The sequence below is a fragment of the Nicotiana tomentosiformis genome, chromosome 8 (genome assembly GCF_000390325.3).
Source record: "Nicotiana tomentosiformis chromosome 8, ASM39032v3, whole genome shotgun sequence".
NCBI lineage: Eukaryota > Viridiplantae > Streptophyta > Magnoliopsida > Solanales > Solanaceae > Nicotiana > Nicotiana tomentosiformis.
The window spans coordinates 123,352,165-123,369,795 of NC_090819.1; the positions used below are offsets into that span (position 1 = coordinate 123,352,165).

Here is a 17,631-nt window from a genome sequence, read left to right on the forward strand (position 1 = left end):
AGAGATTATTTTACTTACAGAGTCACCACTTGGAATTGATTTTTTGGGTATTCCAAGTCACCTTTTATTTGAATCCCTAGTCAAAGGAAGGTTTGACTCTATTATTATTGGTCTGCAAAAATAAAGTCCGGGTAAGAAATTCTGTTGACCGGGGAGAAGGTGTAAGGCATTCTCCGAGTCCCGTAGTTCTAGCACGGTCGCTTTATTGACTACAACTTGGCTTGAATTAATTTTAGATAAACTGTGATTTATTGATTTCCATGTTTTATCTATCCGCTTTTATATTAAAAATATCGAATTATCTTTGAAACGAATCACGTGAGTGAATCCGTTTTGTTTATTGTGCCAAAATCATGTCACATGTACGTGTACGCAATTAATAGCATTTTTATTATATTTAAGGTTGTTTCACCCCAAAGTTGCACGAACGCATACTTTGATTTTAGTTTTGGGAATCGTAATTATGTCACGCGAACGTATACATAATCACGATGATTCAATTAATTAAGAGTACGCCTAAAGCATTCTAGCGCATTCATGATTTGTTTCTTTCCTAATTTTGAGATTATTGCGAAGGTCATGAATTATGGAATTACTTGTGGAAGAAATGTATGATTTTAAATATTTGAATAAATAAACCATCATATACCAATACCCTACAACCCAACAATTGAAGCCCAAACTCATTAGGGTCTAAATTTTCCCAACTTTAAAAGCAAGTTTGAATACCATATTTTCAAAAATATGATTAAGCATATAGCATTTAAGGACTAACTTACATTATTATTTATCAAGTTTAAAGGCAAATAAATAAAATCACATGAAATAAGATAAAAAGAACAAAGGGAAGAATAAACCTTTAATGCAAATTTTCCAAATAAATGAGTTCCCAAGAACAGGTACATTAACTCAGACGAACGTCGAACAATCATAAGCGACGAATAACATCAAACCAAGTGAACGGAGCTCCAATGGAATCTTCGACCTCAACTATTAACTCCATTGTTTAGCGTGTAAAAAGAGATGTTATGAAGTATTTTTATTGGGTTTTGGGTGATGACTTGTTGGATTTTTCGAAAAAAAAAAAGACGAAGAAAGAATGACACGAGTAGAAATTCCCTTAGCATAGAAGAAGAAAAATAATTTCTCTCAATTTCCTCCTCTCTTTTTTTCTTCTCACATTTCTCTTCTATTTATAGGGGAAAAAAATCGGAATTATTTCAGATTTATTTTTTTATTATTTAATTTTTTATTTTTTATTATTTTTTAATTAAAAAGAATTCCTACTTCCCATTTTTCTTCTTTTAAAAAAAAATATAAAATTCTCCACTTTCCTTTACTTTTATTTTTTAATTTCTCACTTTTTTACTTTACTTTTTTTTTTTTTTTCACTTATTTTACTTTTCTTTTTTTAAATTTCCACTTTCTTTTACTTTTTTTTTTTAAAAAAAAAATCAGCTACCTTTACTTTTTTTTTTTTAATTTTATCTTTCTTTTACTTTTTATTTTTTTAAATTTTCACATTCTTTTACTTTTATTTTTTTAATTTTTCACTTTCTTTTACTTTTAAAAAAAATAAAATAATTTCCACCTACTTTTACTTTTACTTTTTTATTCTATACTTTATATTTTCTTATTATTTTATTCCCATCCGAAAATTTAAAAAAATATTTATTTTTTTGGGTTTTTTAATTTATTTTATTTTAAAATAAATATAAAAAATAAAAATAATACTAAAAATAATAATTTGACCTTTTTAATTATTTTTAATTCTTACCCTATATTAAAAAAAATATAACAAAGCTAAAAAAAAATATATATTACATTTCTAAAAATATTTACATAGTAGAAGATGGTAAAAATTTAAATATAATCAAAAATTAGGTGCTCACACTTTGTACTTTCAACAAAATAGCAAGTTATAGTTTATTAATTGAAACACCCCCTTCTTAACTCAAGAACCAAAAAGGGTAGTTTTATGTATACCAATATACTATAAAAGTAGAAATAAAGGGTTGTATTATGAACTTTTGAAGTGGAAATTATACGGGCTAGCCAGTTTTTGGACTGGTAATTGAAAAATAGCCAGCATATGTAAAGTCATTGAAAAATAGCCATTATTTTGCTGAAACACGGAAAGTTCTAGCATAATATACTGGATTATAGAGCACTTGCGTATAAACTTCTAGCATATTATGTTGGAACTCCAGCACACGGAAAGTTCCAGCATAATATACCGGATTATGGAGCTCCTACGTATAAACTTGCAGCATATTATGTTGGAACTCCAACACATTATGAAATTCCAGCACATTATGATGAAGCTCATATGTAAAAAATTCGAACTCCAACATATTATGCTGAAATTTTTTCAAATTTTAAGGGTATTTTTGTTTTTATCTTTACAGGAAAAAATGAATAAATTCCAATTATTTTTGAAATTGTGGCTATTTTTCAACTACAAGTTGCAAATATGACTATTTGTGATTTCCACTGCTTTTGAATGTAACAAGCTCATATGATTATTAAAGCCCGAATCTTTCTTGAAGTTTGAATTCATCATATCTAAAATTTGAGAACAATAGATATGTCATTTAATAAGGCAAGAAAGAAAATAATTAAATGTTTATTATTATATTAACTACAATAAATCTTACAGTTAAATTTGGTAATTTTAGCCATAAATCAAATTTAAGAATACTAATGTTATGAATATCTCCTTTATCCATTCCGTTGTACGTGTACCTAGATAATAAGTTCAATTTCCCAGGTGGAATTGCCACTTCAGAAAGCAGCATATTGAACTATACCTTACGCATAAACAGTTGTACATCCTCAGATTTGTTCTAGTTGTACATATATCCTTATGTTCACTTCCCTCAATTCAATCAACACACACTCTCTCTCCCTCTCCCTGGGTTGAAAATGTCATCCTCTTTGCATTCTCCGCTATACTCTTCTCTCTCCTCTTCCTCAGCTCTTCAGGTATGTGTCACTATGTGTGTGTGTGTGTTTGAGTGTAATGTGCATACGCGTATGTTTCAGTGATTTGTGTATGTAATCGAACAGGAAAAAAAGCTGAGAAATGCAGTTAATTTGTCGAAATCAACTCTGACTTTCAAGCCTCGTCGATACTTTCCGCTCATCCGAGCTTCTACTGGCTTCTCCTCTTCTCTCGATACCGGTACTGTATGATTTTCGATATGTATAATTAAGTTCTGATTTTTCAGTTAAGTTGATTTGATTATGATGTAGATGAGTGAAATCGGTGAATTTCTTATGATGATTTTAGGTTTGAGTACTGAGTTGGATGCTGTAACAAGTCATAGCGAGATCGTTCCAGATACTGTCATTTTCGATGATTTCGAGAAGTTAGTATTGCGCTTTGGTTTTGCTTCGTTTCTTCTTTACTTGAACCATTTTCATTTGATGTAACTATTTATTTGTTGTGTTTCGGATTTATAGATTTCCACCTACTGCTGCTACTGTAAGCTCTTCTCTGCTCTTAGGCATATGCGGTCTTCCGGACACCAAATTTAAGGTAATAATTATTATTAACTCTTAGAAATACTTTTGAATATACACTTTTTTCTATAAATCAAGTAAATATCACGCAAAGATATAGTCAAAATGTTATATGGATTTACCTTATATGCTCCGACGGTTTATTGAATTTTTTACACTATCAATGCAATTTAACCTGTTATAATAGGTTACTTATCATTTGTTAAAGATTACATGTCAATGCTATTAAATAGAGTTACCTGTAAAATCATAGTATTATATACCATATGGATGTACATCTTCCTGAGTATTTAAAACAGAGCTTGGCACCAGTTCATGTAAATAAATTTTAAAAGCATGAGCCCAATTGATGCTACTTGGATTCATGTTTTGCTGACCTAAGTGCATATATTTGATATAGAGTGCTGTAGACAGAGCTTTAGCAGATTCTGAGTGTTATGGATTGGAGAATTCTGATCTTCAGATGTCTTGTTTCTTCAACAAGGTTGGTGCGCTTTTTATGTTAGCTAGGTGTATTTCAGTTTCTTTTGTAGTTGATGATTATCTCAAACTATTGTTCATTGTGATTACAGGCTTTAGCACACGTTGGTGGTGATCTAGCAAAGCTGGTGCCTGGTCGAGTTTCTACTGAAGTGGATGCTCGCCTCGCATATGACACACATGGCATTGTGCGAAAGGTAGAAATGTGTAAAATCTGATCACCTGTTAGGTTTATTTTTTCAGTAATTTAGTCTTCATTAGGTAATGCGGATGGAGCCTATGCTCAATGGTTCAAGTGAACCTAATATTTTCTACACGGAACACACACACACACACATATATACACACACACCAACAACTAAAATTGCTACAAATATCAAATTCTGAACCATAATTTCAGAGTATAATTGAGTTCAATGCTAAAAACCTTAAAGGTTGAGGCCATTAAGTTTAAAATTTGGATCCGCCTTCGTGCTAGGATTCATCTATTTAGGACTAGTTCTTTCACTGGCATTAACATCTTCTATAGTCAAATATTTTTGTATATTTTACATAGTGTGTGTAATTGTAACGGTTCATATTAGCATCTCCCTTTGTCTATATTAGAGTAATTTTTTTTTGGAAGAAGCTCTCAGTTTTATTTTTGGGCGAGCATCAATTTAGGAAGTTGAAAGAAATTACTAGTTGGAAACTGAATTAATGAGAGAAATTAGTGGTAAGGATCGTCCACCTTCAACTATAAGGTTGAGGCTCGGGTCACCAAGGGAGAAAACGTTGGAGCAACCACTATTCTGCTGTTTGGTAGAGGGGAAAATAATGAAAAGAATTACTCTTGTTGGAAAATTTGCTAGTCATGTAATATCCCTTAGTTCCATTTTTTGACTTAGTCATTGATAAAGGATCAACAACATTCTTCTCCAACCACATTTATTAAAAAAAACATTCTTCTCCAACCAACAACAACAAACCCAGTATATTTTCACAGGTGAGGTCTGAGGTCTAGGGAGGGTAGTGTGTACGCAGACCTTACCCCTATCTAGTGAAGGTAGAGGCAACATTCTTCTCCAACCATGTTCTATTAATTGTTTATTTATATATCATTTTACTGTTTAGAAATTGGTATGTGGAGTTTAAGTTATTGATTTGACCCGTTTTTATATAATTTAGTTGTGGAAAAAGAATTAATATAATAGCTAATGCTAGTTTGAATGAGAAATCATTATACCAAATTCTAGTTAAATTGATTTAAGTTCTAGAAACTTGTGAAAATAGTATAATATAATATCATTAATATAATGGTTTTAAACATTTTAGAGCGCCTCAAAATGGAAAGATTGTCATAGAAATTGCGATGGATTGGATGGGTCATGCCTTCTTGTGGATTCCTGGTCTTTTTAATTTCATGAAAAGGCAATTGACGTCCAATGGTAGACAAAAAGTTAAATTTGAACTAGATCATGCAAGTTGGACGGAGATAGAATATTAAATTTGATGGTGGCGGGTTCTATTTTATTTTTTACTGGTATATGAGTGCTTGGGATATAAAATTTGATTCAATTCTTTTGCTGCTATAAGACCCGCAAGTTGGTGATGGTTTGAGAAATATGATAACGTTTTTCCCCCTCTTTAGCTTAAACTTCCATTGTTACTGTGAAACGGTCAAAATATACTAAATCCCAATACAGTCATCTCTCCGTCATTATCTATCTGTCACAGTACAACAACAACAACAACAACAACCCAGTATAATCCCACTAGTGGGGTCTGGGGAGGGTAGTGTGTACGCAGACCTTACCCCTACCCTGGGGTAGAGAGGCTGTTTCCAATAGACCCTCGGCATCCTTTCCTCCAAGAACTCCCCACCTTGCTCTTGGGGTGACTCGAACTCACAACCTCTTGGTTGGAAGTGGAGGGTGCTTACCATCAGAGCAACACTGTCACAGTACAAGTGTTGTCTTATTTTTATTTTTATGCTTTTTATCCAGTAATGTATATCGATTTTTAGCTTCCTCTTTTAATTTGAACACAGTTCTTGCGGTAGTAGTTAAAGTTCTATTGTGTTTGATTGAAATGTGTTCAAAACTGGGAATAAAGCTCACCTTTTCGATATTCTTTTCTTCTTATGTGAAAATGTGTCTTCTGAAACTTTTCCTTTTTTGGCAAAATACATTGAAGATTGTTGTGAAAAGGCTTCAATTTCAAGAAAAGCAACCCAATTTTCAGACAACCAGAAATAGAAATTAGGACAGTTTAAGGAAGTATGTTTCTTGGCAGCACAAGGATTTCGTTGCTATTCCCTGTGGAAGCAGGAAAATAGCATGTCTAAGTCCCTTTATGTAGGCAGAACTTTCCAGATGTAACCTGGTGATTTATATGTGACTTATGGGATGCTCGAAAATTGATATAACAAGGCTTGCCCCAGTCAATAGAGTGGCATGACAGTGACTGAGTTACTTCAATGCAGTAGAAGTTGAGTCATTCTTCCAATAAGAAGGTTTTAAGCTTAGAAAATATTTCAAATTAGAACCACTCTTACCAGCTTTAATCTTGGCTTGAAGTTTTAATCTCAAAATACCCAGAGATCAGAATCACCTAATGGTTGCATATTACAAGCCCTTTTATGGGGAATTTTCTATGTCTAAATGGTAACATGATATAAAAATGTCATTTCATGTTTTGGAAATATAAAATCGCACCCTGTTACCACCAAATCACATTCTCTATCATTCTTGAGGCAAGATCTTTTTTTTGGGTTGTATTTGAGGTGTTTCAACTTTAACTTTTCAGGTGCATGACCTTTTGAAAGCCTACAACGAAATTGAAGTGCCTCCAGAGCGATTGCTGTTCAAGATTCCTGCAACTTGGCAAGTGAGTGCCATAAGACAATTATAATTGTTTGGGTCTCCCATAGAACAACTGATGTTGAATCTAACTGTGTCTCCGAAAGTTCTGATTCTTCTGAAGTTCATCCTTTCTCATTTGTCAGTTTTTATCTTTCTTTTAGGGAATTGAGGCATCAAGGGTGCTGGAAGCTGAGGGCATTCAGACTCATTTGACTTTTGTTTACAGGTATAAACTTTCATAAGATTGACAAAGAGCTCGTGTTCATATTCTGTAAAGGACTCTAATTTTTCAGCGCCTTCTTCCCCTGCTACCTCCTCCTTCCATAGCATGTCTACCATGATAGATAGTACATTATTCTTTATGGACAACGAAAACCTATATGTTCTGTTGGTTTGCATTGTGCATGTTCCTTTGTTAGCATGTCGCTTAATTCGTTATTGATGATAGTTTGTGCTGCTCATTCATCCTACAGAACTATGAATTAAGATAATTCTCATTAATCCTCGATAAAGTCTTTCAGTTATTTAGCTTTTGATTGTTAGACAGACGCTTCAAGTTTTGTTTGCCAGTTTGTTACTTGTTCATGAAACATATACCTTGGTGTTATCTTGAGCTTCATGAGAAAACAAAGGTGGTTCAATTGCTGATGCATGCCAAGCTTAACGAAATTTGTTGTTCTGACATTCTTCTCCCTCATTCTTTCTCTAATATAGACATAAACCTTGAAATGGTTCCTTTTTTTCAAAGTCCACATGCAACGTATTATGTAGGCGAGTTCTTGGAATTTGCTTTTCTCATCTATGTTGGAAACTTTTATCATGACTTCTCAGCTTTTGTCAAGCTGCTGCTGCAGCTCAAGCTGGTACTTCTGTCATTCAGATTTTTGTTGGTCGCCTAAGGGTAAATTCTTTTGTCTTATATGAAAATATGTGTTTTGGATTTATTTAGCTCTGTTGGCATAATATTTTATCACTCTTTTCAGGATTGGTCTCGCAATCACACTGGTGACTCTGAAATTGAAAGTGCTCTTAAAAGAGGAGAAGATCCTGGGATGGCTTTGGTTAGTTTTACCACATGCTGCTTCTTCCTTTTATTTTTCCCAAGTGCATTTATATTCTTCTCAACTTTTTTAAGTATTACATGGGGGGCTTGGACGCTTTTACTAATTTTCACTAGGTTTTCAAATCTGGATGGTTTGAGAATAGCATATTGATAGGTAAAACCTAGGAGCTTCCAACCATCATATGTATGTTCTTGTACCATAACAACTTTAGAACTCAAGCTCCAGAAGTATTGAAAGCTATTTTCAACCTGGGGTTGTTACCTTAAGGCAAGATATCTCTTTTCTTTTCTGATCCTCAGGGATGTCCTGAATGCCTCCCTAGATTTCGTTTCGTTTTGATCAATTATATTTTTCGATTTGTTATTGGTGCCAAGTTGTCATTGAATGTATCTTTTCTGTCATCTTTGAACAACAATCCTGGAACTGAGATATAAATATGTCTTTTCCCGGGGCATCTTGCAGCCACATTATCTGAAGTGCTGAGTGTTCTTTGCATCTTTTCAGGTAACCAAAGCTTATAACTACATCCACAAGTATGGGCACAAATCAAAGCTGATGGCTGCAGCAGTGCGGAACAAGCAGGATGTCTTCAACCTTTTGGGGTAATTTAACTGTACCTCAAACTTGTGAAATTTTGTCGCGTCTAAATGTTCCATTTGTGGTGCTAAAACTTTGGTAACAACGTCAGGGTGGATTACATTATCACCCCACTGAAGGTATTGCAATCTCTTAAAGAATCTGTGACCCCACCTGATGAGAAGTACTCATTTATAAGAAGGTTATCCCCACAATCAGCTGCTGCCTTCAACTTCACCCAAGACGAGGTTTGGTCTCGAATCCATGTCCCATCTTTCATTCTCATGAGCCTATTTTCAATGGTGAAAGGGAAATTATGGGTGTATGATGACCACTATTTGATGGGGAAAACAGATGGATTTGATGCAATATATTCATTTTTACTATCTGATTCTTGCCTTTATGTAACAACTCGGGGGGGGGGGGGGGGGGGGCTATCCTATAAATGAGCTGCAAATATATCTTTGCTGCCAGTGGAATTTAATAATTACATCTCTTTCACTCGGTAGAATTACAAAAGTGCTTGGTGTCATCTTAGAAAAACATGGAAAGAAAGTGACATTTAATTTTGAAGGACAAAATAAAATCAAGATAGGTAAAGAAGAAGAAGAGGAAGAGAAAAGGCCAGAGTGCATATTGGAATGTTGAGAGGGGCAAATGTTGTGGTTCTGACGGATAAAAGATGGTAGTGAGGTGCGAGGAACGGTTGGGAATTGGGAAGGTAGGCAGAAGATGGAGCAGTAGCAGGAACTTGCCACTGAATGCATCTATTTATATATCTAAAATAGACTTTGTTTCCTGAAGTCCTCAAGTAAATGAAACAAAAATAGTGATGAAACACGTATTATAGAAGTACTCGAAAGAAGGAAGAAGTTACCAAACAACATTCTCTTGTCCTAGTTAAAAAGAAAAACAGAAAGGTTGAGGAGGAGGAATGTTTCTTCTCATAAAATATTTGGGCTCTTAGCATTGTCTTATTGGAAGTTGTATCTACTTCTTCTGCAACTTCTAACCAATTCTAGCTTCTCAATACAATTTACTACCAATACAATGATATCATGCTCAGTAGATGATTTGCTGTCCATCTCAGCTTCAAAAATGGGATCAGTATAGCTTTTCCTCGGCCATGGGTCCTGCAGCGGTGGAGCTCCTCAGTATTGGAATGGATGGCTATATTAATCAGGCTAAGCGGGTTGAGGAACTGTTTGGCAAGATATGGCCACCACCAAACGTATGAAAATGCGACATGCAACAGCAGGATGTTCTTTTTTTCGTGAAATGATATCTCAGATTTTCTTAGTCTTGAACCAACCTAGCATTAAGGCTTGCCGTCTAATGGTAGGTGAGAATCTCATACAAGATATGTGTGTTTGATTCTCAGTGTCCCACTTCCTGCATCTTCACTGATTCCCTTATGTAATAAAAATAAATTTAACCCATCTAGCTTTCGAGATTTCCCTTTTCGCTTCCAATACTGTGTCAATCCTTCTTGACGTTGTTCTGTTTTAGCGACTGTGAGAAAACTTTTTTGGTATAGCCACGTCTTATCATGTGATACGGAAATGAAGAAAAAAGGAAGAAAAATGATAATGTACTTTCGAATTAATAGTGCTGGCATTGAGTGAAGTTCTCCGTTTTGATTTTGGGAGTTCATTGGAAGGTTATAGCCTATAGGCATACCGATGAGTGAATGTCAAGACAAGGTCGCAGTCATTTATGGAGTCCATTAGTCTATTAGTATATGTCGTTTTCAGCATCTCTGTTTTGAATAATCGCCATCATTTGTTTGAAATTTAATAGAATTGGCCTTTGCATACGTTCACACGGGATATTCACCTTATTCTTCGAAACAATCTGCCAGATAATCAGGTGAATGGTACTAAGAGGCTGTTTGGCTAAGTTTATAAGCCGGTCAAACTAGTTTATAAATACTTTTCGGTTTATCTACGCATTTGGTAAAGTTAAAAGTGCTTATAATCCAAGTGCTTATAAGTCAAAAATAAGCCATAAGCTGGTCACTCCCAATTTATAAATTTTTAGCTTATAAGCACTTTAAGTTTGACAAATTTTTTTACTATTTTATCCTTAAAATGTTCTTTTTTAGAACAAAACTCTTACATCGATATTCACTGCCTCAAGTACTATTTCAACCTACCCCTCTCCCCCCCCCCCCCGTCCTCCTGCCTTTTCAAGTCTGCAATGCTCATTGACTATTTAAGATAAGTAAATTTTCTATTCCTTTGCATATTTATATCTATGTGATTGTGTATTAATCTTTGAACTGTATGCAATAAATAAGGACATATCAAATTTTTGGTGTATTGCTTTCTAAGTGTTGTGGTGATAAAGACAGTGTTTGTTTCTCTTCAAATATTTTGTCCTATTTACGTTTATTTTGTACTGAGAAACTTTTATCAATTTATTAATTATTATAACTTATGATTATATGCTTATCATAAAATAAATTATATTTATCATAAAAGTTATCTTATCTAAGCACCGTTGTATTTAAAATAAAATGACAAATTGAATATTTTGTATTTGGATCGATTTGGAATCTAAAATTTTGCCCTTATAAGTGTAAACACTTCTAAGGTTATTTAAGTCATTTTAACAGAAAAAGAGCTTATAAACATTTTTTTATCAAATACTGTAGTAGTTTTTTTTATCAATTTCATCATTTGTATCCAAACACGTAACTGCTTATTTATTAAATCAATTTTAGCACTTAAAAGTGTTTTTCAGCACCTAATGCTTATAAGCTATTTCAAATCAGCTAATCCAAACGGGCTCTAAACCGTCTAGTTTAAAATCCAAAATACCCAAAATTTAGAAGCGAGAAGGAAAACAAGCTCGGGAGGAATGGTGGTTTATGCTTATAATAAAAGGCAAAGAACCTTTAATTAGGGGTGTACAAAAAAAACCGATAAACCGCACCAAACCGATAATCCGAGTCAAAAAAAAAATCCGATGTGGTTTGGTTTGATTTGGTTTGGTATTGGAAAATAAAACCCGACTATAATTAGTTTGGTTTGGTTTTAACTAAAAAACGTCAACCCGAAACCAAACCAACCCAATAATACATTTATATAATTTTTAAAAATATTTTATACATATAAATATTTATTGTAATGTAATTTATAAATATTTCTTAAACTTTTTCACAATTTTATCTTTTTAACGTATTATTTCAAGTTTAGACTTAATATTCTTGAATGGTAAATAAATTTTATAACTCATAAATGTAGTAACTCAAACAAAGTTCAAATAAATACTAATGCTAATAAAAGAAATTCAATTCAATACTAGGAATGGCGATGGTGTTGGATAATTATTTTAGTTTTACATTGGTTTATAATGAAAATGCATAACTTAATTTATCTTTTTCTTTATTGCTTAGTTATGTAATTAATATTAGTATTTATTAGCTATACTTATTTTAGCATGACCTATATAGTATTTTTAGATTATGTTAATTTTTATTATGGCTTATTAATTAGCAATATTTATTTTATGTAATTTTATTATTTATCTTTGTTATTGAATATTTTAGTATAATGCTATGACTTATCTCATATTATTGTGTTAGTTTCTTGGAAAACACATTATACAGTTGTATTTTACTAGAACTTAAGAAATATTTGGAGCACAAGTTACATATTTTATGCTATGAAGACTTTACCGAAAAAACCCAAAAAATCTGAGAAAAATCGAGATTGAAAAACCTGACTTTGTTGGTTTGGTTTGGTTTATAAATTTAAAAACTCGACACCATTGATTTGATTTGATAATTAAAAAATCCGAACCAATCCGACATATGTACACCTCTTCCTTTAATTAGACAACCCCAATGGAGTAGCAAACAACTTCTAACAACATTAAACATCAGAACTCAATCTACCTTCAATAAAGCCATTTGTTCTCTTCTAGGGATAAAAATCTAAACCTTTCCGTTTCCTAAACATACAAAAATATTTCTTTCGTGTTTTAAAAATTGTTAGGAGAGGATAAATTACTTTAAATAATAATATCTTCGGCATTTATTATATCGATGTTCTAACGTGTACATAATAGACAAAATATGTCTTTTCCATCAATATACTAGTGACATTAATTTTTGAATTTCTAAAATGTTTGTTCCTCAGTCTCAATTTTGCCGTGAACAAAAGAAATGAGCCACAAACAAGTGCAAATAAACAATCAAAAGAAATGAGCCACAAACAAATGCCAATGTAAAGAATACAGTTGATAAAATTTTCAGCTTTAGTCTAATCAATCAAATAAAAAATAACTTCAACAATAACAGGGTCAGAAAGGAAAAATTAAAAGTAATATAAAAAAGCTGAGCAAGTATAGAGAATAGAGAACACTTGAGATACGTTTAAACAACAACAACAATAATAAATCCAGTATATTCCTACAAGTGAGATTTGGAAAGGGTAGTGTGTACTGATCTATCGCGCAATGCACACCTCAAAACAAGGTATGACACGGTCGATTGCAATTATAGTAACTCAACGAAAAGTCGGGATCGAATCCACAGGGAGCTAGATGGGAGTTACGAGTATATATTCTAATGCGTGAATTTGAACTATCTTAATTTGCACTTCCACAAAATGGTTCTGATGCTATTTCTATTTCAAAGCTAAAGATTGCAAAGAAAATAAATAAGACTAGGATAATTGTTTTTGTTGTTTTTCAAGTTTATAAAAAGCCTAGGGCTATGACCATCGCCTAGGTGTTCGCCTAATGGGATATAAAATTTAATGCTTGTTTTGTTGTTCGGGTATATTATAGCCATCAACTCTCAATTACTCACTCAATACCTCTCGGTCAAGGAGTGGTTTTGCCCAATTTGGCTTTCTCAAGTCCAAATGGATATCACACAAAACGGTTGATAAAAGCTCAAGTCGTGTTATTACTATCTCTAGGTTGAACCCTTTAATTGGGTTAATCAATCTCTCGATTGACCCAATTTCTTGTTAGCCAAGTTTTCCTAGATTAAGTCTCTCTTTCTCAAGTAGAGACTAAGTCAAATAGGCATGAACTAATGTTTGCAACCATTAATTTCAAAAATTAAAGCATGAACAAGGCTAAATAATAAATACTCAATCATAAACAAGCACTAAATTAGACACCCATAAGATTTACACACTAGGGTTGGGTCACAACCCTAGTAAACATCTAGCTACTCATGCTTGGAATTGAAGAAATAGAAAAAGAAATACTAATTAAACTCATATTGTAAAGTTAAAATGATAAAATCTATAGTAAAATACTCCAAAATATAGGAGGCAAAGAAAAACGGCTATAGGACTTGCTGATGTCAAAAGTTGACCTAATTTTGTGAAACTCGTCTATTTATACAGGGCTGAAAATTTCGAACAAAAATGCCCTTCGGGAGGTTCTGCGGCCGCACAATTCCATGTGCGATCTGCAGAATTCTTCATCTTGCAGGTGCTGGGATTCTGCGCCGCACAATTCTCAACTGCGGCCGCGAGGCAATGTTTTTGCGATCCGCAGATTTATTACTGCAGCCGCAATCTGGTCTTCTGCAGTCCGCATCTTTACTTCTACGGCCGCACAATTCTTGTGCGGTCCGCAATTCTGAGGAACTTGGACTTTGAAAATTTGCACACCCTCTGAAGTTGATCTCCAGCTCTTCATTTGGGGCCGCACAACTCCTGTGCGGTCCGCAGTTTGCTAGAAAGCCTGCATGGATTTTCTTCATTATTTGCGGCCGCAGATGGAATTCTGTGGTCCGCACTTTGTGAGCTTTTATGCCTTTTATTGCCTTATGTTTAGATTACTCCTTTTTGAGTCGGATTTCATCTCGGGAGTCCAACTTCCAACATTCCTGTAATTTTGCACATTTCATCAGTTTCGGAAACACAATTCAACGCTTTTAGAATAAAACAAAAGCTAAAAAGCGCTAATAAGTAGTCAAAATCCCTACTTATCATGTACGCAGACATTACCCCTACTTTTAAGAAGGCAAAAATGTTGTTTTAGGAAACAAGAATTTAAAAGTATAGGTCACAATCGAGGAGCTAAACCAATTGCCTAATGTCACTGAAGTTCAACCTAGTCCCTTTATATCAATAGGAAATATCCGAATGAAGAGAAGTCAATACAGTTCACAAATAAATCTTAGCTACTTTGAGTTATTTAGTACATGTTAACTTTATGAATGATTGTCGAATTACTAAACATTGATCATGGAGGTTACACAAGAACCTCATTGCATGAAAAGTTTGCTACATTGAAAAATGAGTTCAAATCTTGTAATTTAATGCACTTAGATATAGAAGAGGGTGAATTGTGTCTTGCCCGATTTTTGCATACCAAAAAATATGATTCTCTCACTTAAATATTCTAATACAAAACTGAAAGTGAAGTGCGAAATTTAAAGTACATAAGCAATTTTACGTGGAAAACCTCCTTGATCAAGGGAATAAAAATTAAGACTTACTCTCATAAGATTTGCCTCAAAACTTTACTAACTTCAAAGAGTAGTTTTAGGTTACAACTCAATAACCAAAGGGACGATAAACTATAGTACCTTAATCATCATAATCAATCCAATTATAGCTAAGTTTTAGGTTACAACTTTATAACCAAAGGAACTAACTCTGGTACCTTAAACCTCTATAATCAACCCAATTGTAGCCATCTTTTTCTAAATTAAGTCTAGCTTAAAAAGAGAAACAAATTCTCATATTTTATTTACCTACGATTACACTTCTCAATAAACAAAAAGAACAATTGACTCAATCCGAAACAACTAAATAACTTTAGCAGCTTCGTCTTCAGGACCTGATTTCAGTTGAGCAAATTGAATCCTTAAAAGCACCTTCTTGCTATGAATGCTATTTTTCTTGAATAATTCTCTGTATTTGTGTGAAATAGCATTGACTTCAGTAGCAACAACGTGATGTTTTATATAGGAGTGAGGTTGGCCCAATCCTTTTTAAATTTTAGCTCCAAAACCTAAAATAATTCGGTTACCTCTTAAGAAAAAAAATCCTCAAAAGATTACGACTTGTTTCCTTAAAAGACTCATTCACACGATTTTTATTTTTATTCAAGTATTCCCAAAATTAATGAATCCTTATTGACGATGAATTTCGTTAACTAATATTTTTCTTGTTGCCCAAGAATTAATTCAACTTGCATTAGAAATTAATTAACTTTTTAGCTTTTGATCATCGCCTTCACGTAATCTGATTCTTTCGTTTTCAAATTTGTTCCTTTCGATATTTGCTTGTTACATCTGCAACTCTGTATACCAACACAGTAAATGTCTTCAAGAGATCTGGTTCGTTGTCAGTTGCTGATTAATCAACCAAACTACTTTTAAGCACATCTTTTTCAGGCCATCTACTTTAGGAGACTTGATTCTTTGTCAACTATTTATTAATCATCAAAACCAATTTAAGCTAAACTCAACACATCTAAATGTTGCCCCTTATAGCTAGATCGTGCCAAATTATCGTACACACTATTTCTATCTTCTCACATCTTTGAATTTTTGCTTACTTATTTACTTCGATAAGCAAGCAAGCTTCGGGATTCACATCTTTGGTGAACAACTCCAAAATAGAGCAATAAATTATAATTAGTTTTCTCGGATCCATTTTTGGGCATGGCTATACGCCTAGAATATTTATAAATGGGAAGGAAAAGCAAGAAAAAGAAGACCTTGGTAAATTTATATCCTGTGAGAGAGCATATTTTTATTTAATCTTATATCTACACCCCTCATATGCCGGCTACTCTTTTTACGATTGGTGGGTAGTGATTAGACTTAAAATCAGGACCTTTGTCTACTCTAATACAGTGTTGAATTAAATGACCATCTTATTTAATACTATGATGTGTAGCGATTAGGCATAATTAATTATGTCTTCAACCAAGAGTGAAACAGTAACTACAAACTTCAATTATTCCGATCTCCATCTAGACTTGTTTCGATAATGATTGATATCATATGGACCAATGTCCACAATAATTGATATTCCAAACTATAATATACTTAAAAAACAACACACAAAGAAAGATAGAAGGAAGGCAAAATACTTCGTTATGTCTTTTTAATAAAAATCAGCAGCCACACCAAGTGAGGGAGTAAAACAAATCATTGTAAAAAAAAAAAAAAAAAAAAAATAACGTTTAACCACTGGAATCAAAAGAACCAAGACACCAAATCGGTGGATCCAATTTTATGGTAGTAAATGCATGTGAAAGATATGTCAAATCTCATACACACCATGTGCATTTGGTAAGTAACTCCAAATTGGTTTCATGTGGAAGCATGGACAATCATATTATATATAATAATTATTCAATATAATGTATCCGATGTCATGTTTTTAATTTTTTTTTCTCCACCTACAGGCTAATAACACACTAGTATGATTGACTTAGATATATAGTCCATCAGACAAAACAGCAATAACATTAGGCTCAATGCATGTGGTCAAGCTCAAGCACATGCTTTTTCAGATATTTTTTGTTGTTCGTTTCTCTTTCTTGGTACTTGGCCCAATTCAATTAGGAGAAGATGCAATTGGTTCCTTGATATCTTTTTTTTAAAATTTCACAATGTGGAGATATGCTTGCTCCCGATGAAAGAAAAGAAGATCGAAAAAGATAATGAATTGCATTAATAGTCTATCGCATCCTGATTGCAGTTTGAATCTTGAAATCTAATTATGTCCATTTTGTATGTTTTATCTAAATATATCAATTTAATATAAATCTAATTTTAACATACTTATTGTAAAGTTAAAATTTAATTATCATTTACATTAACTTAATTATTCTTGATTTTAGTATGTTAATAAATGAAAACCTCAATAAGGCATTGCTCAGTATATGGAAATAAATACTCTTTCCGTTTCAAAAAGAATTGACATTATTTCTTCATTGTTTCATTGTAGAAAGGTTGACATATTCTCAAACTTTGTGTCAAGTCAAACTAAAACAAACAAATTAAAACAGAGAGAACTGGAATAGAAAATAGTTGACTACATCTCACCCAGCTCAAAAATTGTAACAAAAATCTATTTAACTCGGCTCGACTAGGTTAAATTTGGCTCAACACCCAAGCCTTTTTACAAGACCAAAACCAACTTGCTTTT

The 17,631-nt window shown here is 33.1% G+C and overlaps 1 protein-coding gene across 1 annotated transcript; it reads left to right on the forward strand.

Annotated features, from left to right (window-relative positions):
* The first annotated feature begins 2,826 nt into the window (after positions 1-2,826).
* LOC104117284 (uncharacterized) lies at positions 2,827-9,960 on the forward strand. The gene is made up of 13 exons (XM_009628319.4): positions 2,827-2,985; positions 3,070-3,184; positions 3,293-3,371; positions 3,466-3,541; positions 3,926-4,009; positions 4,098-4,202; positions 6,793-6,873; positions 7,010-7,074; positions 7,680-7,749; positions 7,832-7,909; positions 8,417-8,514; positions 8,601-8,736; positions 9,579-9,960. The coding sequence occupies exons 1-13, from the start codon at positions 2,926-2,928 to the stop codon at positions 9,723-9,725; spliced, it is 1,194 nt and encodes a 397-aa protein (XP_009626614.1). The 5' UTR covers positions 2,827-2,925; the 3' UTR covers positions 9,726-9,960.
* The last annotated feature ends 7,671 nt before the right edge of the window (positions 9,961-17,631 follow it).

Bases quoted from the DNA above. Each gene is read 5' to 3' on its own strand.
- LOC104117284 (XM_009628319.4), top strand. From the start codon at position 2,926: ATGTCATCCTCTTTGCATTCTCCGCTATACTCTTCTCTCTCCTCTTCC. The intron at 3,542-3,925 runs GTAATAATTATT...TATTTGATATAG, and splicing joins TTCCGGACACCAAATTTAAG to AGTGCTGTAGACAGAGCTTT. The intron at 6,874-7,009 runs GTGAGTGCCATA...TCTTTCTTTTAG, and splicing joins AGATTCCTGCAACTTGGCAA to GGAATTGAGGCATCAAGGGT.